Source organism: Etheostoma spectabile, chromosome 12 (genome assembly GCF_008692095.1).
Source record: "Etheostoma spectabile isolate EspeVRDwgs_2016 chromosome 12, UIUC_Espe_1.0, whole genome shotgun sequence".
NCBI lineage: Eukaryota > Metazoa > Chordata > Actinopteri > Perciformes > Percidae > Etheostoma > Etheostoma spectabile.
The window spans coordinates 22,423,125-22,446,436 of NC_045744.1; the positions used below are offsets into that span (position 1 = coordinate 22,423,125).

General features: G+C 41.2%; 1 protein-coding gene across 1 annotated transcript in view; it reads right to left on the reverse strand.

Moving 5' to 3' along the window:
- Window positions 1-203: 203 nt before the first annotated feature.
- The window catches only part of LOC116699633 (cadherin-12), a 55,545-nt gene continuing 32,436 nt past the window's right edge, over window positions 204-23,312 (reverse strand). Inside the window, exons 8-13 of the mRNA XM_032532312.1 lie at window positions 21,240-21,493; window positions 18,858-18,994; window positions 15,629-15,750; window positions 14,664-14,778; window positions 13,233-13,484; window positions 204-1,129 (exon numbers count right to left, since the gene is read on the reverse strand). Coding sequence (XP_032388203.1) covers window positions 516-1,129; window positions 13,233-13,484; window positions 14,664-14,778; window positions 15,629-15,750; window positions 18,858-18,994; window positions 21,240-21,493 — 1,494 coding nt within the window. The 3' untranslated portion in view covers window positions 204-515. The remainder of the gene's footprint in view (window positions 1,130-13,232; window positions 13,485-14,663; window positions 14,779-15,628; window positions 15,751-18,857; window positions 18,995-21,239; window positions 21,494-23,312) is intronic.

Sequence of the window (23,312 nt, forward strand, 5' to 3'; positions counted from 1 at the left end):
TCCAAAAATAACTGTAACAATAAAGTTAGTAACTTCGTGTTAAGTTGTTGAAAACGTCAAAAAAGTGACAAACATTGAAAAAAGTGTTGAAAAAGGTACAACCCCCCCCCCCCCCCAAAAAAAAAAAAAACATTGATTTTTGTTGTATTTCAATTTTGATGGGAAGACAACCCAAGTTTAAGAAATGTTTTGATGAGACTTAAGGACCTGTTGTTGGAAATCACATCAGATGGAGATAGTTTTTTATTAAGTAACATACAGTAAAATACATGTAAACACATAATACCTCAGGCACTTTGAGGAGCTATCAAGTTTTCCACGCGCCCGTAGCTAGGATCACCGCTCTCTCGCTAACAAGTCCACATCTCTACTTCACATGGACAGCTTTCTAAAAGAAATTCCTCACATCATTCTAGTCAGTGCCTGTCGCAGTAAAAAAAAAAAAAAACATGTCTAAAACAGAACGCCAACTCCAAGATGGCCTCCCAAAAGTCTCTCCGCTGTCCGGCTTCCTCTCAGCTCTCCCCAGTGTGAGCAGGCGGCTGTCTGTCCAGGATGATAGCCAATGTTTTGAACTGTTGTCCCCAGTTGCCGAGGGAGCTAAAATCCTCAGAATGGTCAATTACCCATGACTCTATGGAGCTGAGCGAGCCAGCCCCCGAGCCTTCGCCCTCGTAGGCGTAGGTCGCCAACGAATCGTAGGGTGGGGCAGCGTAACCCTGCTGACTCTCCTCCAGCCGATGCGCGATGAACTCCCTGATCAGTTTGGCGTCGCCATCAGTCACTTTGCCGCGGGAAGGGGGCGGGGCCTTGTCGTTCGCCGCCGCGATGACACTGGCTGTTTGCCGGTGGATGTCGGGTGACCTGACGTCGTCGCCGCGGCTGCTGCTGAGATGCAGCAGAACCCCGTCTCCGTAGCCATTTTTTTCCTTCCTGGAGGTGCTGCTGTGAATGCTCGTGCGCTGGGAGTGCGAGTTGCGCAAAGTGCCCATGTCGAAGGCCCGAGTGTCCGCCTCGCCGCCGCCCTCGTCGTCATAGTGAATGACATTGTCGCGGATGTCCTCTTTCGATGTCATCAGAGTGTCTTTCTCTTTGTGGCGCCTCTGGCCCATGTATAATGCTGCCATGACTGCAAGACACAGACAGAATGATGGGTTAGTCAAAAAAAAAAATCAGGTCCCACTGGATGTTGTTTGAAACCTGAGAGTGTACAGTTTTTTTATCTTTCAAATGATTCGGACTGCATAGGTTTTGTTTCTGGTTTAGTAAACCGTTCCCTATTCATAAAGTCAGACACAGCAACGCTAGATGCGTCTAAAGAGAGGTGTTTGATTCTCACCTTCTCATTCACTCTCTTTTTAGCTTGGTCTTAAAGACCTCATGTTATGCTCATTTTCATGTTCAAAATTGTATTTACAGGTTATATCAGATTAGGTTCACTTTCAATAAACACAATGGTTTTGAGATACTGCACATTGCTGGAGCTCCCCTTTTCACCCTGTGTGTTGAGCTTTCTGTTTTAGCTACAGAGTGAGGCATCTCACTTCTGTTTCATCTGTTTTACAGTAGCAAGGTAAGGACTACTAGCCAATCAGAAGCAGAGTATGAGGGCGGGGCATGCTAGCAGCTAAGCGAGCGTTATAACATGCGTTACAAAGTGACGCACGTTCGTCACAGAAGTAAATGTTGGACTACAATGGAGCCGATTGGAGCAGTTTGTGGTTTCTGTTGGAGATGGTACGTCCCTTTGGTGGGGGGGACTTTGGGGTTTTTCACTCTGTGAACCTATAACATGCAAAAAAAGATATATAACAAAAAGGAAAGGGAAAAAGCCAAAAAGCATAATATGAGCACTTTAAAAGACGCACCGGCGAGTCCAAGCAATGTTTGACTCCTACTCAAAAAGTATTACAAAATTTACTTTTAACGTTTATATACTATTTCATTAATACATTATTCTACTTTTGTGAACCCGGTATGTACAGTATATATATATATACACCAAAAACATTAGCATAATTATAACCGGAGGACACATCATACACCTATAGGATAGTATGTTATCGGGGAGAGTCCTGTGTTACTATGTTAATTAAATATGAGGATATCATTAAGAGAAACATTTGAAATGGGAATACAGAGTGTAGTGGGGTGGGATGGCGGCAGGAGGAGCATTGAGTTTCTTTTGTCCATATGTGTTCGTGCTAGTGTGGTAGGCCAGACCTCAGCTGCTACTTTTTTTTGCCCCTCCTGGCTCGATTGTCAAACTCCGCTTATGGTTTTAACAGCTTGTGGTATTTCTATGCAAATTAAAACATCTGTCATCAGAAGATATTAAAAGTGTAACGCATACAGGCTTTTAGATGCTATGGTGTGCTGAGAATATGCTGTAGCTCTCTGCTCCTTCCTCAGTCCTGATTCATTCATTACCTTTTAATTCACTCACGCACTCATTCTCTTCTCTTCCACTTTGATAACAGGCAACTTTATTTGTCCACTGTGGGTATTGTCCATTGCTGTATAATCAATAGGCGCAAGAAAACAAAGGCAGCTGCTTTAACCAGGCAGTCAATAAAGATTAAAGTGCCCTGTGAGGCCTCCACTTCCTGGCTAATGCCATCACCGCTGCTGCTAACTGCAATACACTAAGGCCATATTAGATAGCTGAGCACACAGAAGCCGCTGTCTTCTAAAAGACACGGGTACTTGACTGAGTTTGAGATGTCATAATGCTGTGGTTGTGTTATGTGAAATGCCTCTCTGTTGTGTATTAAAAATCCAGCACAAGTTGCACATTTTTCAAATGATGTGCCATTTTACCTTCTTAATAATTTCAATAACAGTATAGAGATTTTGGCACACAGGATTTTTTTTTTCTTAGCGTATGCTTTCTGTCCTCTTCCTGTCATTACAAACACAAGCAGCAGTGGTTTCTACAAAGAAAGTTCTGTAAGTAACACTTACACTTAGCACACAAAACTAATGTACATGTAATAGGGGTGGGAATCACCAGACGCCTCCCGACACAAAGTCCTCCCTGGAAGCCCTGCGTGCAGATGTGCTATGTCGTCCTTATATAAAAACTGCTCTCCACAGAAAACCAATCATCTGATCTGTGAAGCAGATCAGCGCACAGAAAAAAGAAACTTAACAACATCCCCTTGGGGTATGTGCTATAGAAGCTAAACAAGGTCATGGTGTTGACTAGGAGCTGGGTTAATGGAGGCTGCTGCTATGTACTCGAATATATTGATGTTTCAGCGTGTTCAGCTCTTTGGGAGACCTAATAGAAAACCATCTTGTGTTGGCATTAGGGCTTTTTGTGAACTGCTTGCTGCTGGGTGAATAAAAAGCGCACAGTATGGTACACCTAAAGACTAAAAAAGAAATAAACATGGTTCCAAGAAATAATAACAGTTGGTCAAAAGGGGAATTCAGATGAGAAAAACACTATGTATTCTGTCTGTGAAAAACCCAGCCACTGAAAGCCATGTGCTGTTTATTAGATTCCTTTGTGATTCAGGTCAAGCCAATATTGTGTTTGTTGGGGCGTGTAACTAAATTGTTTTACAAGTGGAGTCGTATAGAGACATAAAGCTGTACACTTAAAAAGGCCAGAATAATGTAAAAACACATCTGTTTCTGTTTCAGCAGCAGCACTGTATCTTGCTGCAGGTTGGAGAATAACGCTGTGTTAGCAGTAGAGGAGGATTTATTTAGTGTATGGGAAGAGGAGTAGGAGGTGGGATTGGATAAGGAAGCTACTTTCTAACATTACAGCCATATATACCTTCTGAGCCAAACCCAAATGACAAATAAAGCACTTTAAAGCAGAACGGATCTAGCCACCAGCAGCTCACCATGAATGAAACCAGGGCTGCAATTAACAATTTAGTATTTATCGTTAAATCAGTAGATTATTTTTTACAGTCAATTAGTGATTAGCTGTTAAGTCTATAAAATATCAGAACGTAATGAAAAAAGCCTGTCAAAATATCCCAAAGTGTTCAAATGCCTTGTTTTGTTCAACAGTGTAAAACCAACAGAATTAAGATATATAAATGCAGACCATTTACCATGGAGACCTGTTATAAGCTCACAAGGAATACCGTTAATGTTCATTTACAATAACTTCTAGGACTGGCGCACCACAAGGATGCTGTCTGAGCCCCCTACTGTACAGCACATAAACAGTGCATAATATCACAGCGGTTTGAGCTCATACAATCCGGCAAAACTTGGAATTGACCCAACTCTACTCTCTAGGTGCTAGCCTGGAAAGCTAGACACTAGAATTTGCAGCTAGGGTCAGTCTAGCAACTCTCCATTGGCTTGCTAGCTGGAAAAAAACAAACTCTAGTCAGGCCAATCACATCATGTATAGAGTCGGTGGGCGGGCTTAACATAAGGACGGCAGAGTTGCGACGGTTCCACGTTAATTCCCTGCTACTTGAAAACAAAGATGGTTGCTACTGCTAGCAAACAGCAGCCTTTTGAATCGGCTTTGGCCGCGACTCTGGAAGACTTGGAGTTGAAGTCATTCTTAAAAAAGGAAGCTGTATTCGGAGTTTTGCTGACCGGATTCGGCAAAAGTTGAATCTATCAACTAGCTCGTTGCTCTGGTTGGTTGTAGTGCTAGCCTATTGCGTGCAGAGGGAATGTGAAAGACAACCGTTTATCCCGCCCCTCGGATTGAGCCCAGCCAATGGTGAGTTCCCAGACCTAACATCTTGATGTGGGTCTGGCTTGTCAGGCTACTGAGGCGCCTCAAGACGAATAAAACTCAAACTGACTCCTTGCAAAATAATTAGAATAATATAAATAAAAACTATGATGTAATAAATAATATCCTCATTTTAGTCACTTAGTTTAATCTCTGAAGTGGTACTGGATTAGAATAGGGGCTTTACAGTTCACATGCTTATACAGACTTCCAACATTCAACTTTGCCTCTTTGTTGATCTGGAAAAGGTCATGTATGCCTCAGTTCTTTACGCTTGGCTTATTAGAACTCCAACAGCTGTCGCCCAGAGAGCTGCAGCCCTTTTTTTAACTAGACTAGGGTTAAACCAGGTGACAGAAATAAAGTCACTTATATTGTCCTTTTGTTAACTTTAGGATTGGTTTTAAGGTCATGCTAATAACCCTTGAGGGTCAGTAAAGTCTGGCCCTAAAGTTTGGAAACCCTTTGAGGCTTTATACGTAAGCCTGAAAGTAGCTAATAATTCATATTTTTTGGTAAATTACTTTCTTAAAGGCTTTTTTGTTATTATTATTATGTTTATTGTTGTTATCTTTATACTGTTTTTCTCTCTCCATACTGTATTTTACTGAAAACTGCTGATGTAAATTTTAATTTCCTTGCGGGAGTCATCCCAAAAGGATTAAAAAAGAGAAGTCTAAGTCTAGCCTCGGATTCTTAGAGAACACCTCTCTGACTGTGTCCAAATCCTGATACAATGTCAGAGGTGAATTAATCAGCTTTTACACTCAGAGCTGCTGGGCTTTAACTCTCTACCTTAGGAGTCATTTTAAATCCTTACCTAAAATATTTTTTTTACAGTTTCACGTTATTTTTGACTAAGTTTAACATCCATCCATCCATCTTCATCTGCTTATCCGGTATCGGGTCGCGGGGGCAGCAGCTCCAGCAGGGGACCCCAAACTTTCCTTTCCCAAGCCACATTAACCAGCTCCGACTAGGGGAACCCGAGGTGTTCCCAGACCAGGTTGGAGATGTAATCCCTCCACCTAGTCCTGGGTCTTCCCCGGGGCCTCCTCCCAACTGGAAGTATCTAGAACTCCACCCTAGGGAGGCCCCTAGAGACATCCTTACCAGATGCCTGAACCACCTCAACTGGCTCCTTTTGACGCGAAGTAGCAGCGGCTCTACTCCGAGCTCCTCTAGGATGACTGAGCGTCTCAGCGTCTCATCTCTAAGGGAGACGCCAGCCACTTGTACCCTAACTTTGATACATTTTGTTCAAAATGTTGTGACTTTTTTTACATTTTCTTTTGTATCTCTGTATCTTTATTCTTGACTTTACTTAGTTGTGCATGAGAAGCACCAGTGCTTCATAAATCCTAGCCCTAATGATAAAGTCTAGTGCCAAGCAGGTACCATGTAATGGAAATACACCATTATACTAGCTATGTTATACTATGTTTGGGTTTTAAACTGTTAGTTACACATACTTCACTATTTTCTTATATTTTGTTTACTCATTGAATCCTGTCTTGATGGCCTTCTATGTCAGGATTTGTTTTTCTTTTGGCATGGTTGTCCCTGATGCACCCACTTGTGTTTTTGCCCAGAAGGTAAAAAGCTAACAGTTAAGTCGATAAAACACAATAGGAGATGGCATTCCCTAGGGAAGACACAAAGCTTTTTAAAATCTCTCCGGTTGTTCTGTTATGTACCAGCCCTGGCATTCCCATTGTACCCGTTCCAGAGAATGTTCTTTGGCAAATAAACTCTATTTATATGTGTCATTTTAGGCACATGTTAAGATAGTAATACTTCAGTTGTTAACACCATGCCAGGATTTCTTCTACCCTGCCTTCAAGACCCTTCTTCCTCTGCACCAAAAGTGTTACATTGTTATCCTGAATCCTGTCTCCTATACAGTGAATACATGGGTGAATTCTCATATGCATGAGAAAAAAGGTGGAGAGGAGAGAAAGAAGGAAAGAAAAGAGGGTGGATGTTATGTATTAGCAGCTATTAGCCCAGCCTCCCTTCCTCTTCTTTATGTCCTCTTTTAGCTATCCTCTCGCTCAAAGGACACCAATAAAGAAGGCACAATGTCCTCGGGAAGCTGCGATTATTCTCTGATGACATGTCTACCGTCAGCCCCACACACGCACACCACACACACACACACACACACACACACACACACACACACACACACACACACACACACACACACACACACACACACACACACTGAGGAAGAGACCTATATGCTTCTCTCATGATTCGGGTGAATCCGTTGTGAGAGCAGGATAAAGAACTGCTTTCACACTGCTTTCTTTTCCTTGTCTGCTTCCTCTGTGTAAGACACACATACACGGGAAGCACGCACACACAAATTCAGACCCCCAATGTCAGCTGTGTACATGTGGCATTTTGTGGTTTCACTGCGGTTAAACAAATAGTTATGTAACTACAATTCTCTGTAACAGGGGCAAGAATTCCAGGCTGTAATAGGAGGGAAAAAGAAGGAAACACTCAGAGTTTACTTCAACACCTTCCTGTGATAATTAGATGCTTGGGATGGGTTATTTGCGCCCTCTAGTGTTACATCACATGCATTAATTGACTGGCCAAATGACTCCCCGCATCATCAGCTGCAAGCCAGAAACATTTTAGGTTTAAGTAGAAACTACAGAAGTAATGTAAAGGTTATCACACTTACAAGTATAATCTGCATAAAAGATTTTTTTTCTTTTATTTTCAGGTTACCAAGTGTGACAGAAATGTGTTATCTTATGGTGCAGTTAATCATCCTAAAATTCTCTCATAAAAACAATTCACTGTAAACCCTATAAACAATGTACTTATGCAATATGGAGTTGGGAACACTTCAGGGTAAGTTACAGTAAAATAGACACTGCACACAGCATTCGCTATTAGATTAAAGAGCCCACATTGTGGCTTTTCTTTTGAATGTTTCCCATATTTCAGTGTATTATTTAGTTTTTGTGCGTGTAATAGGTGTATAACACATTTCACTCCAAATGGAGCTTTCCTCTCCACAGACAACACTTTTTTCTCCACTGCTTAAAAATAGCTAGCCCACATTCCTCTTTAAAATACCTGAATTCATGGGCATTTCTAGGACTTGAGGAGGTTCGGGGCTTAGCCTGGACTCTTTTAAATAAACTGAATGCAATGCAAAACTACAATTGGCTTGCCCAGCTTGTTAATACCCATTTTAGCTGGCCAGTTTGTAGATGTTAGTTAGATGGCACCAACATTTGGACTGGCCTGGCAACCCAAAGGCCAAGGTTCTGTTTACAGATTTGTGTGGTGACTTTGAATTTGATGTGGAGGGTCTGGGGGGGGGGTCCTCCAGACATTTTTTTACATTAAACTCTTCATTTCCTGCATTCAGGTTAATTTCTATGCACCTATTTCTACCTTTTTCGGAATCAATGTATGCTTGAAATATTTTTATGTAAAGGGAAACATTGGGGAAAATTCTAAATATAAAAACATAATAGACTATATTGCAGTAAGGCTCTCGGGCATTCTGTATTGCTTTCATCTATTTATCCTCCTTTAGATCGACTTTTCTAATTATATCCGAGCCAGCACACATGTAGCCTAGGCACCATTTACTTTTCCCTCTTTCACCTCTTTTGTTAGGGAAGTATATCCCTTGATTGACATTAATTCATATCAATGAATTAATAAACCCCGGGACTAGGATATTTCAGATGTTTTTAAGCAAGATTTCTGCTCATGTTCCAAAATTTGGTAGACCAATCAGAGCAGACTGGGCTCAGTGTTTTAGGCAGAGGCGCTGCTGCAATGGGCAGTATGAGAAACTTGTTTTTCAATATCGAAGCATGTGAACCTATTCTCGTCAACCCCGAGAGTCCAAATATGACACCGAAAAGGAGTATAATAGGTGCTCTTTAACCCTTGTGTTGTCCTTGGGTCAAATTGACCCGTTTCTTAGTGTTTTATACCAGAAATATGGATTTCTTTCAACCAAATTGCCCAAAACTAACATGGATGATTCCATACAACATTGCTTTCATTGAATTTTAGGGGTTTTTATTTAGTCGTTTAGCATTTTAATTATTTTGTTTAATGGTTTCAAAACAGTATCCGGACTAAACTTTGACGTCTACCTATCGGAGATCCACTCAGCAGCCTCTGATCTTAGCTATTAGTCAAAATAATTCATAATTTCTGCCTTTTTAACTAAAAACGGATGAATAATTTGATCTAAATGAGGTTTGTTGACCATGAATTCCAAGAATAAGAATAAAAAAAAAATATTACTAAACCAGCTCAGGTTTTTAAAAAACACCCAAGAGCTGAAAAAAGTGACAAATAAATCAGAAAAAGCAACAAAAACATCGAAAAAGTCCAAAAAAATATTAATTTTCAATTTTGACCGGGAAGGACAAGTTCATGGTTAACAGAAAGACAACACAAGGGTTAAGGTGCTTACAGGCAGCTTTAATTTAAAGGTGCAAAGCTGTTGTGGAATTTAAAGCTAAAGTGCGTAGTTTCTGTCACCCCCATGAGGAAAAGTGGTAATAACACCACTGTTGTTGCATCAGCAGGACACAAGCCTTCCAGAATCGTGCACGCTCCCCCATCCCTACTCCACGCAGTTGCTAGTAGCTAAGGTTGACATAGAGGATTTAAAAAAAAAAACCACAATGGACTCTTCTAAAGAAGTCATTATCTTCACTCGAGCTTCTGCAACCGAAAGAAGCCAGACAACAATTTGTAAACATAGCCATGCTGAGAGAAAGAGAGAGTTGTGCGGAGCTGTGTGAAAAAACTAGGCCTTGAAGCCCACGTCCACACATGATGGCGGGGACAGGGACACACTGAGGTTGGGTGGTGATGGTATGAAAACACAGCAAACAGTGGACATGGACTGTGGTGAAAACTATAAGACATGTCATCTGCACACCACCAACCAACATAAAGACTTCTTAAAAAACAAACAAAAGTTCTCTAGCTCAATAATTCTCTGTATGCAACCTCTCAGCAAGACACTCCAGACTCTCTTTTACCTTCATCCGATGCCCTTTTAACCCAGGCGCCCCTAATCGGACCGTACCACCTACACAGGTGATTATAGGGTGAGCTAACCTGAGCAAGCAACATTAACACTTGTGTTTCTCAAAACATTACAATTGGATAGATCAGTTACTGCTGACATTACTAGTTATACATATACAGTAGATGTGCACCCACTACAATAGGCACCCCAAATATTACTGCAGAGCTATCTTACCTATTTTTCTACACCTTAGAATTGCCCAGCCCCTACCTACAGAAAGAACCTAATGAGGCAAACCTGCATCCACTCTCCCTGATTAAGTTGGTGAGCAGCTGAAGTACCCCCCCCCCACATAACAGGCAGAACCACAGCAAAACACCATGAACCCATGAACCTGCCGAACAGGCCTGTGTCAATAATAGTGACAAACTAAAACAATAACCAATAACATTACAGCAAAATTAAGAATTAAGCAGACATAAAACCGTATTCACATTGGGAGCCGGGCCTAGTGAAAAGGTTACAAAGGCAATCATGTCACAAGCAGATCTTAATTAGCTTTGTATCAACTCATTTGGCAATGGCTTGAATGTAACCGACGTTCATTAATATGAAAAAAGTAACGCACTAAAGCTTTAGAGATGTTACACAAGGTCTCCAAAAGTTTAGTGAGATGGCAACCCAAGTAAAGAAAAAAATACACTGGCAAGATCTTGGTGATGCAGAGGAAGAACCAAACCTACACTTAAACCACAGTAAAGGCGGGGGGGATGGACAACCAGAATAAGCAGCCAACAGCAGGGAGGAAAATGAGGACTAAGTGGACAAAAACAACTCGGTGTTTGACAATGACACAGATATGGTACTGGAAAAAAACTGTTGCTGGCCTTGTAACAGAGAATTGTACGACAATCGTTTACAATTTAGATCTGGAAAAAAGGTTGAGGCCCATATGAGAAAGGTGAAACGTATTCTGAAGCAACCAAGTTGACTGGAAAGGGAGGGAGCAGCAGTATGGGTAGACCTGAGAATGGAAAAGAAGGAAGAGAGAATGAAGTTGCAAGGGTTGGGAGAAACACTACTTCATGTGAGCCCTGGCAGGTGGAAGGTTTAGATAGAGGCGTGTCAGGGTCCTGACAGGAATGCAACATCAGTGCTGGAGGAGGATGCCAAGGACGATTAGGCCAAAACAGAAAGGCATTCATCCACTTTGTCAGAAGGAAGAGCGTGGCTGGTACCAACGATAGCGGCTTGCTGGGGGGGGGGGTAGGGGGGGAGCCGACGTCACAGGACGCCTCATCTTACCCAAGGGGGATTACCGTTACAGCTCTCAAGCCAGATTTACTTTTCTGGTCTAAAAGCACGAGGAATGTCATGTTCCATGGGAAGAGTGGATGGAGGAAGCATTTGAGTGAAATTACCAGACAGTGGTGAAGGAACATATTGATAAGGAGCGAAAGATTAAGTCAGGAAAGTTGAAGTTGCAAGTTTGCAAACAGGTTTTCCGGGCCAGTCACTGAATCAGCGCAGGTTCTGTGCACTTTCGGAGAGTGTTGTTGAGAACTGCAAATATGCATATAGCTTACATTTTTCTCCTTTGAGGTGCTTTTTCTCTGACCTTGTTTTGGGGAAATACAGACATTCTATAGAAAGTCCTGTGCCTTTTATATAACCGCAATCAGGTATCATTGTGTAAAACATTCACACGAACCGACAACGTAGCGTTCGGCACACCAAGCTAGTGAGCTACCCATAAAGTGAAAAGGGAAAGTTTGGCCATTTTCTCTTCTGCCCAACATGCAGATGAATGGCGCCAGTCCCCGGAGGTCTGCGCTTACCCGCCGGTAAATCTCCACTGGATCACTCGCTTCAGAAGGGTCGATAATCAGCCATTTTCCCTCTTTAGCATTTAGCTTAGCGCAGTGCCATTGCAACCACAAACAACGATGGCGACGGCCAAATTGCCAAACAAAAGGCATCTAAATGGCAGTCTACAACGGGTAACGTTACTGATGCTACATGTTATTTGTACAGTTTAAAGTGCAAACACAGAGCTTAGTTTTAGGTGCGTTGCAGTCAGCAAACCCAAACAAAATATTTGTCCCAGTGAGTAAGGGGTGGAAAAATTATTTTTTTATTATTGTGGCTTTTTTTTGTACTCTTTTTAAAAGTTACTTCAAGTTTTTTCACAATGATGCAATACTTTTTAATACGTTACTGCAGACGGCAACTACACCATATCTCTTTCTCCTACTTTCACTTTTAATTCAGTACATATTTTTGATGAGTTTAATACTTTTAGTCCAAATTTTCTGCAATTTTGACCTAATAACCGGAGTTTCCGAGACTTCAACCAATCCCAGCAGTCCCCCGTGCCAGACTTTGTCTCAGTATGTGACTCTGAGAGCCAATGACAAAACGGGAACGGGTCAAAATCCTTGTGACCTTGTCCATGTGTGACATCTCACATTTAGCAACAAAACGTACAGCGAAAGACAAAAAAATAATAATTTCAGACCGTCCTGCCAACCTGTACATATTTTAACATCAATGTACACTGTAACACTTTTACACTATCAAGCTGCTGGGGTTTTAATCCTGTTGGGTCTCTGCTGCTCAGTTCCCCCTGCGACTGACGCACACGCACACACATAAATTTGTCTAGTCCATATGGATGTCCTGTAAAAATGTCTGTCCCGACGTGCTGTAACCATGTTTTTTGTTTCTGTAGAAGAGGAACCTGCTGAAAACCAGTTTTTAAACCGAGCCAGGCCCGTTTATATTGCAATGTGATGTTACTTTCCTGTATAATAAATATGAATAAATGAACACACACACACCACACACACACACACACACACACACACACACACACACACACACAGACACACAGACACACATAGTGTATGCAGGAAAAACTGGAGATGAGACATAGTACAGAACGACCTAAATTGAGGACAGCTAAGCTCGTTATTGTAAGTGCAATGACACGTTAAAGTCCAGTAAGTACTTTGTTAAACCGTAGGAATGTGTCCCAGGCCAGGATAGGAAATGAACAATGTAAAGATCAACAAGCCACTGACACATACTCTATGTTCAGATTTGATTCATTCAATACATTGGTTTTTTTTTGTCTTAAATCCACCAGCCATTTTCATATCAGCACCCTGAGACTTTTTTCCTAAAGTTACTAGGAAGTCTCTGCCCAGAGTAGTTTTATTCTCGCCAAAACAAGTTTTCTCTTTCTTTTTAAAGAAACATACAAAAGAAATTGAAATAATATAAACAATATGACATTCAAACTTTTGATTGCTACATAACACAATGCTTGTACTTTTACTTCCAGTCCTTGAGTAGTACATTTATGTAAAGTACTTCCACTTAAAGAGCACTTACAGCAACTGGAGTAACTTACCCAACATCATGTTTATCTTATTGTTATTTTATTGTTATGTGACATAAGGATTATCTTACCAATCAGCAGAGCTACACATAGCAGGATCGCCATCAGAGCGCCAGTGCTGAGGCCCACGGGCAGGAAGATGGCCTCGGCCGAGCAGGTCAGCAGCGAGCCTCCGGTCCCGCAGGAGCACACTCGGATGGTGAGGGTGGCTGTGCTGCTCTGTGCCGGGTAACCACTGTCTTCAACCACGACAGGAAGAACATAGACTTCCTGCAGCCGCCGCTGGAAGCCTGCGCGTCGAGTCACAACGCCAGCGGTGTTGTCTGGAAACCAACGGAGGGTGACGTTACAACACTGACCCTACTGTCACACACAGTCATTATTTTCACTGTCACACCAACCTCAGCCCTGGTGTACCAAGATCAAAACGCACGTGTTTATTTGGAACATGTAGAAAAAATAAAATGAAATAAGAGCATTTCAATTTCAAGCAAGACAACCAACCAAAATATACTTTGTAAACACATAGTTCAAGGTAGTAGGAAGAAGTTAGAAACAAATTCTAGTCCTACCCCATTTTTTTACTTTTTTTTTAAAGTTACTTCAATGATTCACTTATGTATACATACAGTACACATGCACATGCATATGTGCATACTTACAGGCAAAGGCACATGGAGATGAATGCATGCAGCCTAAGCTTGGCTGAAGTGTTGGCCTTTCCACTTTTAACAGTACTTTCAATTGAAATTAAAGCTGTGTTTTCCAAGCTGGGGGGGGGGGAGTTATAACAGGAGGGGCAGGATGAGGCTAAATATATTTGTTAGGTAAGTATCGGTTCACACAGAGTCACACAGTCTGGCTCCCTTTTAAATGTGTGATTTCAGCACCTGTATGGAAAGAAAGAAAACTATACCCAACCATATCTGTTACATATAAGAACTCTTTCATGGCAGCCGTCATGTGGCACACTTTTTGTTCTCCAACACACAGGAAGCTGTATGATGCCAAGAACAGGGTGTTTAAAAGGATGATTCTATGTGTGTGTGTGTGTCAGAAAAGATCCATTTCCCCCCGCTGGACGGAGATGTAGCCTGACAAGGTAGAGAACATTAAGGCGCCTTGTTCCTGTCTCTCTCTCTCTCACACACACACCACACACACACACACACACACACACACACACACACACCACACACACACACACACACACACACAAACACAAACACACACACACGCTCCAGTTCCCCTTGGTGGCTGAAGGCCAGTGTGTCAGAATCTATCAGGCGTGATGCTGCTGTATACGTACAAACATACAAAAATATAACAATGCTTGTGGATGAGGTGTTGCAGCTGAAAAAAGGAAATGTCAGACGAGGATTTGTAAAAGCTGACCATCCCAGAATAACATTCAGATGCCAGACAGACAGTCTTCATTCTGCGAGGTTAGGAATTGGTAAGCAAGGGATTTCTTCTTTCCTTATAATCCCTCTTCTACTTACTTCCAAAATCTCGAACAGTGAAGTTTCTGTTGCGAAGCTCTCTGGGTGACTTGAAGAAGAACCTCTGGCCGACAGGAGGAAGGTCCTTGTCCACAGCGCTGACCGTCTGGATCACCTGGTCAGGGAGGGAACACACTCGGCTTGGCACAGCGAATCAGAGAGCCCACGCAGAATAGCTTGTGGCTTGGGAATTAAATATTTCTGGTTCAAGTCCCTTGGCTGGCAGGAAAATATCATTCCTCCCCTCCCTTAAATCCGATGGAGCGTGTTGTTATGTTTTATATGCGGAATTTACAGGGGGAATGGGTAGGTTACGACCCAGTGCAACCCCCCCAAAATAAGAAAAAAAAACTGTTATAATTCCTATACATCAATAAAGATGTTTGCACCATAGCTTGAAGCAGAAAAGGCACGTATTGTTGCAGAAATATTCACCAGTTTGCAATAAATTAAGTGTTTGATATGCAAAAATGATGATAAATAATATTGCTCAGAAGTGGAGAGCCCAACACAACCCCCCCCCCCATGCTGAACCCAAAGTTAAAACCTTGCATTTTTTAAAATCTGATTAATGATATAGCGCTGTGGAGAAAGGTCTAGCAACGCAATACTTAGGATATTTAAATCACTTGATCATAGGAGAGTGTTGAGTATGACTCAGATCTCAAAATAATACGTATTTATTACCCAGAGTAGCCACCTAATACCAATAATAAACCAGTAGTAAAAGTGTTCCACAGCATTTTGGTTTAGCTCGGTTCCTGGTTGTTAAAGAAGTTCTTATTGTTTTTGTCGCTTTAGGGGTAGATGGGTGAATAGAGACTATTATTATGTGTTATGTGTCTATGTCTCTGGCCCTTTGTGCCACATTTGCTTGTATGAAAAGTGTCTGAATGATTGATTGGTTAGTGTTCCCGCTTTTCATAACATCCAATCAGCAGATCGTTTTCAAGCCTGAAGTTTACCTGTCCCACTCTGGAGTTCTCACAGACGAAGGTATCTGAAGGAACCGCCAGCTCGGGAGGGAACTCGTTAACATCCAGGACGATGACGGTCACGGACACTTTGGCAGACAGCAGAGGGTTGTCTGTAAGGGGCAACATGAGTCACATATCACAATACACTCAGTGAGTTCAAACACGACCTGAAAGTCCGAACCAAGTCCTGTTACTGTACATTGTATAGCCTAGACCAATTCTATCTGTGAAGTGTCTTGAGATAACTCTTCTTGATGCTATTATTAATATTGAATTGAATTGAATGAATGAATAGATAAGCCACGGGCACACTGAATAACCTGGGCTGACTGCATGTTGTGGCCTGGTTTTCTCTCCATGTACGGCTTCTCTGTCACTTGTGTGACTTTTTCTTTTACATCGGCGCATCAAATGCTCCTGTACTACACGAGACATTTAGAATGCATGGAGTTGATTAGCAGCGAGCACATTCATTCTTGGGAACTCTGCCTTTCAAACAAAACAGTGGCATCTAAACTGGTTTTAGCAACCTGGGGGACATTTGATTCTCTGGACATACTGTCAGTAAGAGTTTCAATAAAACTTGAATGTTGTTAGTACATTTTCTGAAAATATAATGAAATCCTTTGACAAAAATATCTTTACTCAAGGTCCACTTTCTAGCTTTTCTAGAACTTCCAAAAACATGTCATGGCGTACAAGAGAGTATTATATTTTCAATGGAATTCCATTGCTAAGCAACAGCCTGGATCTTTGTTAACTTTTTGTCATATGATATCATTCACATACACTGCAACAGGAAATCAATTTGGGATTTGCGATATTGAATGTGTGTTTACAACGAGTCTTACATAATTGAAAAATACATTTAATTTTCTCCTATGTTTTTTTTTTTTTTTTTTTTTTTTTTACATTGACACCCAACCAAAATGAAATTAGTAGCTTACAGAACAAAATCCAAGAATTTATTTAGTACTGGTTCCAGTTGTATCCAAATTTACATCCCACTGTCTTACACACCTGTGTTCTGGCACGTTGATGCTATTTGAAACATCTGTTTTGGCCACTAGATGGAGCCAGATACTAATCAGATGTTTACATGATCAGTAACCCTTCTCCAATTATTCTGGATCATCTTAATTTAAACTACCAATCTGTTCAGTCAGAGGATTTAAAATGATGCTCTATCTAATGACATAGCTTGGTAGATGTGTGACTCGTCGACCCTTTTCCTTCTCAAGGAGCTTCCAGGAGGAAAGCAGTTAAGCTGCTTGCCCAAATTTACTAAATTTAGTTTCCACTACAGACACAACAGCTGCACTCCAACCAAACGTGCACAGAGAGAGAGAGAGAAAGCAAACACCAACTAAAGTTAGATCATAGGAAAATCAATGGAGGAGCTCCTTCTCTAAGAGGCTCTAACAGCTTCGATGTTGCACGGACCGTTCCTGCCATATTCCATAAAACTTCTTAGCTGTGTGTGAGATAACTCTCTCTCATCTTCGTATTTATTGATTAAAGGTCCGTGGCTGATAGAATAGTTCAGCCTAATACGTGTACTTGGCTGAAAAGGCCACTATGTGGGGATAGTGCACTGCGTTTGGGAGAACAACAGTACACATGCCCAAAGCTTTTGGTAATTAAGGCAGATGGCACAAATCTGATGCGAAGAGGGGCTGGTAAGATGGCCCAGTGCACTGTGATTGGCTATTTGCCGAGCAGTAAACATCTTGACCTGTAGTGGAGGAAATGATCAGGAAAACTGTGAAGTTTACATGATGTCTTGTTAGATGGCCTGAATTCTTATAGCTTCTATCCTAAGAAATTTACAGTTACTAAACAATGAACTGGCCTAACCAATGGGCTCTACCAGCACGCTACTATCTCTGTTACCAGTCGGACCTTTGATAAATATAGAGTACTAATTATGACCTTTCATATATTGAGCTTATTTCTTTCGCTTTGATGCACAGAGCAGATATTTACATGTTCAGACCCCTTGGGGATTTCACATTTTTTTAAGAGATAAGGCTGGTGTAAACAAGTACTGCTTTTACACCTTCTAATTTTAGAGGTAAAAACCCTGTGGAGCTGCACATGTGGTTTGTCAATGCTAACTCTCATGTCACTCAATGACAGTACCTATGTAGAAGGAGAAATATGAAATGGCAAGACATTGAATCACTATTGCAAAAAAAAACATTTGGCCCTTTTTGACGATCCAAGCGTGAAGCGCCTGGCGCAGGTGTGTTTACGGTGTGTATGAATCCAATTTTGGTAGTTTTACAGCGGAAAAAACGGGGCAGTGCGCCAGGTGTGTGTTTGAAAGATGGTGGCCCAGTGGTTAGAAATGTGGCCTCACAGCAAGCAGGAACTAGGTTTGAATCCTGGTCGTTCTGGGCCTTTCTGTGTAGAGTTTGTATGTTCTTGTATTTCCCATTTCCTATGTTTTTGTGGGTTCGCCCGGGATTCCCCCCACCATCAAAACATGTTTGCTAGGTTCTCCAGTCAATTCCCTTGATCAAGGCACTGGCTCAGATCTGGAGCTGGTCCCCGGGTGCTGTGATTGGCTGCCCACTGCTCCCTTGAGGTAAATGCAGAGAATGAACTTTGCTACATTTTCGTGTATGTCACTATAAAGTACCTTTAAAAAAAAGGGGTGTACTTATTAATCATATGTTTGCTTTGGGCGTAACATGTAATAAACCAATCACAGTGTCATCTCCCATTCCCTTGAAAAGCCAGGCGCGTTGGTACCATGATGCATTGCTGTGATGATGGAGGAAATGTTAAGCAGGAAGGAGAGATTTCCAGGAGAAGAAACTGATCTGATTGTGCATGAAAGGAAAGCGCTCAAGCAGATCATAATACTATTTCATATTGTAATATATTTATTTTTAATCTTTTGCGTCCCTGTGTGTGTAACAAGCATAGTGTGTGTGTGCTGTGCATAAGCCTAGGTGCAGTTTACTGATAAAAAATTACAATGAAATGCTACGTTATTGACTTTAGACCAGGCTTTTGTTGGTCAATGGCCCGATCACTTTCCGCTGCCTTAAGGTAGAAATACTCCAAGAATGCGACGTGGGCCCTGGAAAGCCTTAAACTAGCAAAGACACTTGCGTCGGGCTTTGCGCTGGGTCCAAGATAGGGCCCTTTTTTTTTTTCTTGATGATCAGCTCTGAGGTTTGGTTCAGATGCAGGGTGTAATACTTACTGACTTTGGTTGCCACTACAATGATGTTGTGCTGAATGGCTGTCTCTCTGTCCAGGTATTCATGAGTGGAAATGGTTCCTTCAACAGTGTCGATGTCAAAACAGCTGTCAGACTCCGGATGCCATTCCAAGGAATACCTGCAGCGACAAGAGCAGTCCAGTTGAGAGGGAACCCAGTTACAGTGATGGGCTGGGTGCTCTGTCATCAACGGGCTCCGATCTGAGAAATGCTTTGCACTCCCGCAGTGGAAGAAAACTTTAGCCACAGGATAACTCATTAAAAAACAGCGAAGTGCTAGTTTTGCCGTTTTAAAGAACCAAATTAGCAAATCACTCTGTTGTTTTGCGGTTCAGATTGGGACTCCCATAATTAAGCTGTATTGTTTTCAAACCACAACTTACATATCATTGTTAAAGCTTCAGTGCACTAGTGGTGTACGTTAATGTTTCTGCCAATGGTTAGAGACCACCGACAAGTTCTAATACAATCAGAAATTGGTTGTTTGGCAGTGCCTTTGAAAATACCAAAATGACCAAAAAACATTCAGACGGATGTTTTCTGATAAGCGAACTCTACGCTTAGATCAGAATTTTGGATAGTCGTCATGAAAACATTGAGTGGCAATGTGACAAGGACTGGGAAGATTGGCAGAACAGGCAGCCAGGGGACAGTACTCTGCACCGTTGGATATCACAATTATCAGATGGACAGCACTCTAGCGCTATGGATTGGGGGGGCAATCATATGCCTGTGCCCCCTGACCGTGACCATATCCTTGTACATTTATGGTTGAACAAAAATTAAGCTCTTCTTGATCCAAGGAACATAATCCAATCAGCAACTATGTTTTATCTCAAAACGTGATCAAGAAATTATAGAAGTAGTATAAAACCCTGTCCACTCAGAAGGCCTTTCCATTTTCAGACATCAGACATGCACATCTAATGGAGCAAATACACTTGTATATTAATAAAATACAACTGTCTGGGAGGCTGCGGAACGGCTCACATTTTACTTGCGCCTGACACGTGGAATTGCAAACCGAAACGTGTTTTATTTAAAAAGCTTCAAGTCTGTTATCTTTTTATTTATGCATGTTAACTGCTTGTTGTATTAGTCTGTGGGTGCGTGTGACCTACACCGAAGTGCAGTCTGGGTAGACACAGAGGACTGACGCTGCTGGTGAAGTGCTGCTTTCACTATGCAGCCTTTCGTAGATGGAGTTGCAATGTTGTTGCAAATTTCCATTTTTATTTAAAAAGTACTTATTTTTCCAATAAAATGGATTTGTGGTGAGATTGTTTTGGTAACTACTTTGTCCAGTATCAAGCATGGACTTTTAATTTAAGGTAGAGCTGGGCACTATATTATATTATCATATCGTGATATGAGACTAGATATTGTCTTAGATTTTAGATATCGTCATATCGTAATATGGCATAAGTGTTGTCTTTTCCTGGTTATAAAATGTTGCATTACAGTAAAGTTATGTAATTTTCCCAACTTTCTAGACTGTTCTAACTGTTGTGTTAATAGCCTTTACGCAGTTAGTCATTATATCCACATTACTGATGATTATTTATCAAAAATCTCATTGTATATATTTTGTGATAGCACCAATAGTAAACACTACAATGTTGTGGCAATATTGATATTGAGGTATTTGGTCAAAAACGTTGTGATATTTGATTTTTTTTTTTTTTTTCTGATTGAACTTCAACTTCATTGAAGGACAACAGCTAATTCCAGGACTAATGGGACTATTCTTTTTTAAAACTACATGTGTGTTGATAAAAATTGAAATACAGACTGATCATTTGTCCACTTTAAAGGATTACAGCTCAACATCCAGTTAACCTTTGCATGTGAAAGCAAAAATAACCCATGATGCATTACTCACGGCCATATCTTGAATTTTTTTTTTTTCAAAGTTTGTGCCGCTTCTTTCAGAGTTTCTTTTCAGTTTTTTTTCCCAACATTTTTTCCAAGGTTTTTGTGTCTTTTTTGAACATTTTTGTCTCCTTTTTTTTCCTGAGTTTTTTCCGACAATTTCTTGTGGTTTTTCTCAATACAAGCAGACATATTCCTGACTTCCCTGGATAGTTGAAGATTTCAACCCCCCCATATGTTGAACCCAAAGGTAAGCCCTTACCCCAATCCAAACGGACTATCACCTAAAACCTTAGTCTGCATTTCGGGAAGCGCTGGTGCAGCTGGCAACAGGACTGGAAAATGAATAATACTAACATGCAAATACTAAATCTAAAATCATACATCTTACTGAAACAATGTTCACGTCCCCTCGTGTCCTTAAACTTTGGCTGTATGGGGTACAGGGTGCGGTTAGTATTGTTCCCATTGACTACTGCGTTATCCTGTTACCTGACAGCGCTGCTGCTGACATCTAGGTCCTGAGCCGTCACAGAGCCGATGATGGTTCCTGGAGGAGTGTCCTCGTACACCTCCATGGTGTAGGACGCCTTGGTGAAGACAGGAGGCTCGTCCGTGTCCAGGACATTTACCTTGACTGTCGCTGAGTCCTTGAAGGGCCCCAGGTGGAGGAAGCGGGGGTCCAGGTGTGCGTTGGATGCCTCCACCTTGAAGGTGTATGACTTCTTGGTCTCATAGTCAAGAGTCTGCAGGAATACAAGAAGAAGGTAATGGTGAGACATGGAGGGATGACAAGAGAATGGAGCTGCTCAAATATCATGAGAAAATGATCTTGTAGTTGTCAGATACAGATGTCGTTGACAGAAAAAGTTTTCTCATTGTTCCGCGAATGAAGTGTGCTTCCATATATGTAACACACCAGTTAAAGATAATTAAAGTTAACCTTCTGCAATGAAATAGCTAAGAAAAGATATCAAAACAAAACTCATGTGGTCAGATTTCAATATTTTACTTGTTGCTTTTTAAAAATGATGCCAGGATAACCTTGTCTCATGGTGACATAGCAACCATGACTTTCACTGCATCTTGATAAATGAATTCCTTACAGTAGAGACTTCAAAGGGCAGCGTATTTGGTTATTGATGTCCAATCAATTCTGAAGAATGCACCACTGATTGATTCGTGTGTTTGTAAATGCACAAAAGAACAATGCAGGAGACTTAGAGCCACTTTGATATGGAAATGTAGCCTCAAACTGTATCACGATGCAGTCGCCTACATATCAAACTCTCACGACGCTGAGTCGATTTCACATTCCTGGGATGCGACTGTCGCTCTGTACACAGTGTTTCAGAAAGAAGACCGTGTAGATGTCTCGACTTCCCCGAAGCTTCTACCTTCCATCGTATCACATGGAATACCAACAAGGTTTTCGAAAGCTGAGCAAAAAGGAATCATTACCCACATAGTCTCCAGCCCACACATGTACACGTATGGTTCGGCCGTTTATCGAGCCAACGTGTGGGAAATACACATATTGTCGTTTCCCACACCCCTCTGTCATGCAGCTGTATCGAGAGATAATGCAATGCCTGTGTATTTAGGTTCACACACCGGTGGAATCAATGGGTTTTAGAGCAGAAAGTGTCTTATCTTGTATAGTAACAAGATAATTCATTTTATTTGAGTTTTTGAATACCTTAAGGGAGTAATTTAAAGTGACTATATGTTACTTTTTAGTGTTTGTGATTCATTTTTCATGTGAGAGTAACAGTGTGAAGAACCCTATTTTTACGTAGTTTTCATTAGTGCCGTTGCTCCAGTCCGATTTTTCCCACGAAGTAACAAACTGATTTACGGCAGCTAGACTGTGTCTTCATTTTGATCACTCTTTAGTTATTTTCCGCTTGCAGGAATAAGATAATTGTCATTTATTTTAATAAGATTAAAATGTAGAGTTGTGTTCAGAAGTTTGGCGTTTCTGAGCACAGAAAGCCAGCGGCAACAGGCGTCACCTGACTCTCATTAATAATCTTTCATCTTGTTCATTGGGTTTGTCTCATTACAGTTAGCAAATCCTCTTAGACTGGAGACGTCTACAGCCAAAACACACCACACACACACACACACACACACACACACACACACACACACACACACACACACACACACACACACACACACAAAAAGACTGTGTCTGTAACTAGTGCTGTTTATTTATTGATTTATTTTTAAAGTTGTACTTACACAAGCATCACTTCAGACACGGCTTTTATTTTTTAATTAGTTATATATTAACTACATACTGACTGTGCCACCTATGCTACGCCTATGTGGTGGCCGGGCACTTTTTTTTTGTTTAGAAAGGTAAAACTTGTTGTTTGTTATTGTCCTAACTATGTGGTATTTCTTTCTTTTTATAGTTAATTTTACTTATGTTGGGTTAAACCTATATGTGCTATACAAATAAAGCTGCCTTTCCTTGCCTATGTGCTATTATAATCCTTTTGTCTTTTTAGGTATGACATTGTACGACCCGTCCATGGACAGCAGATTATTAGTTAA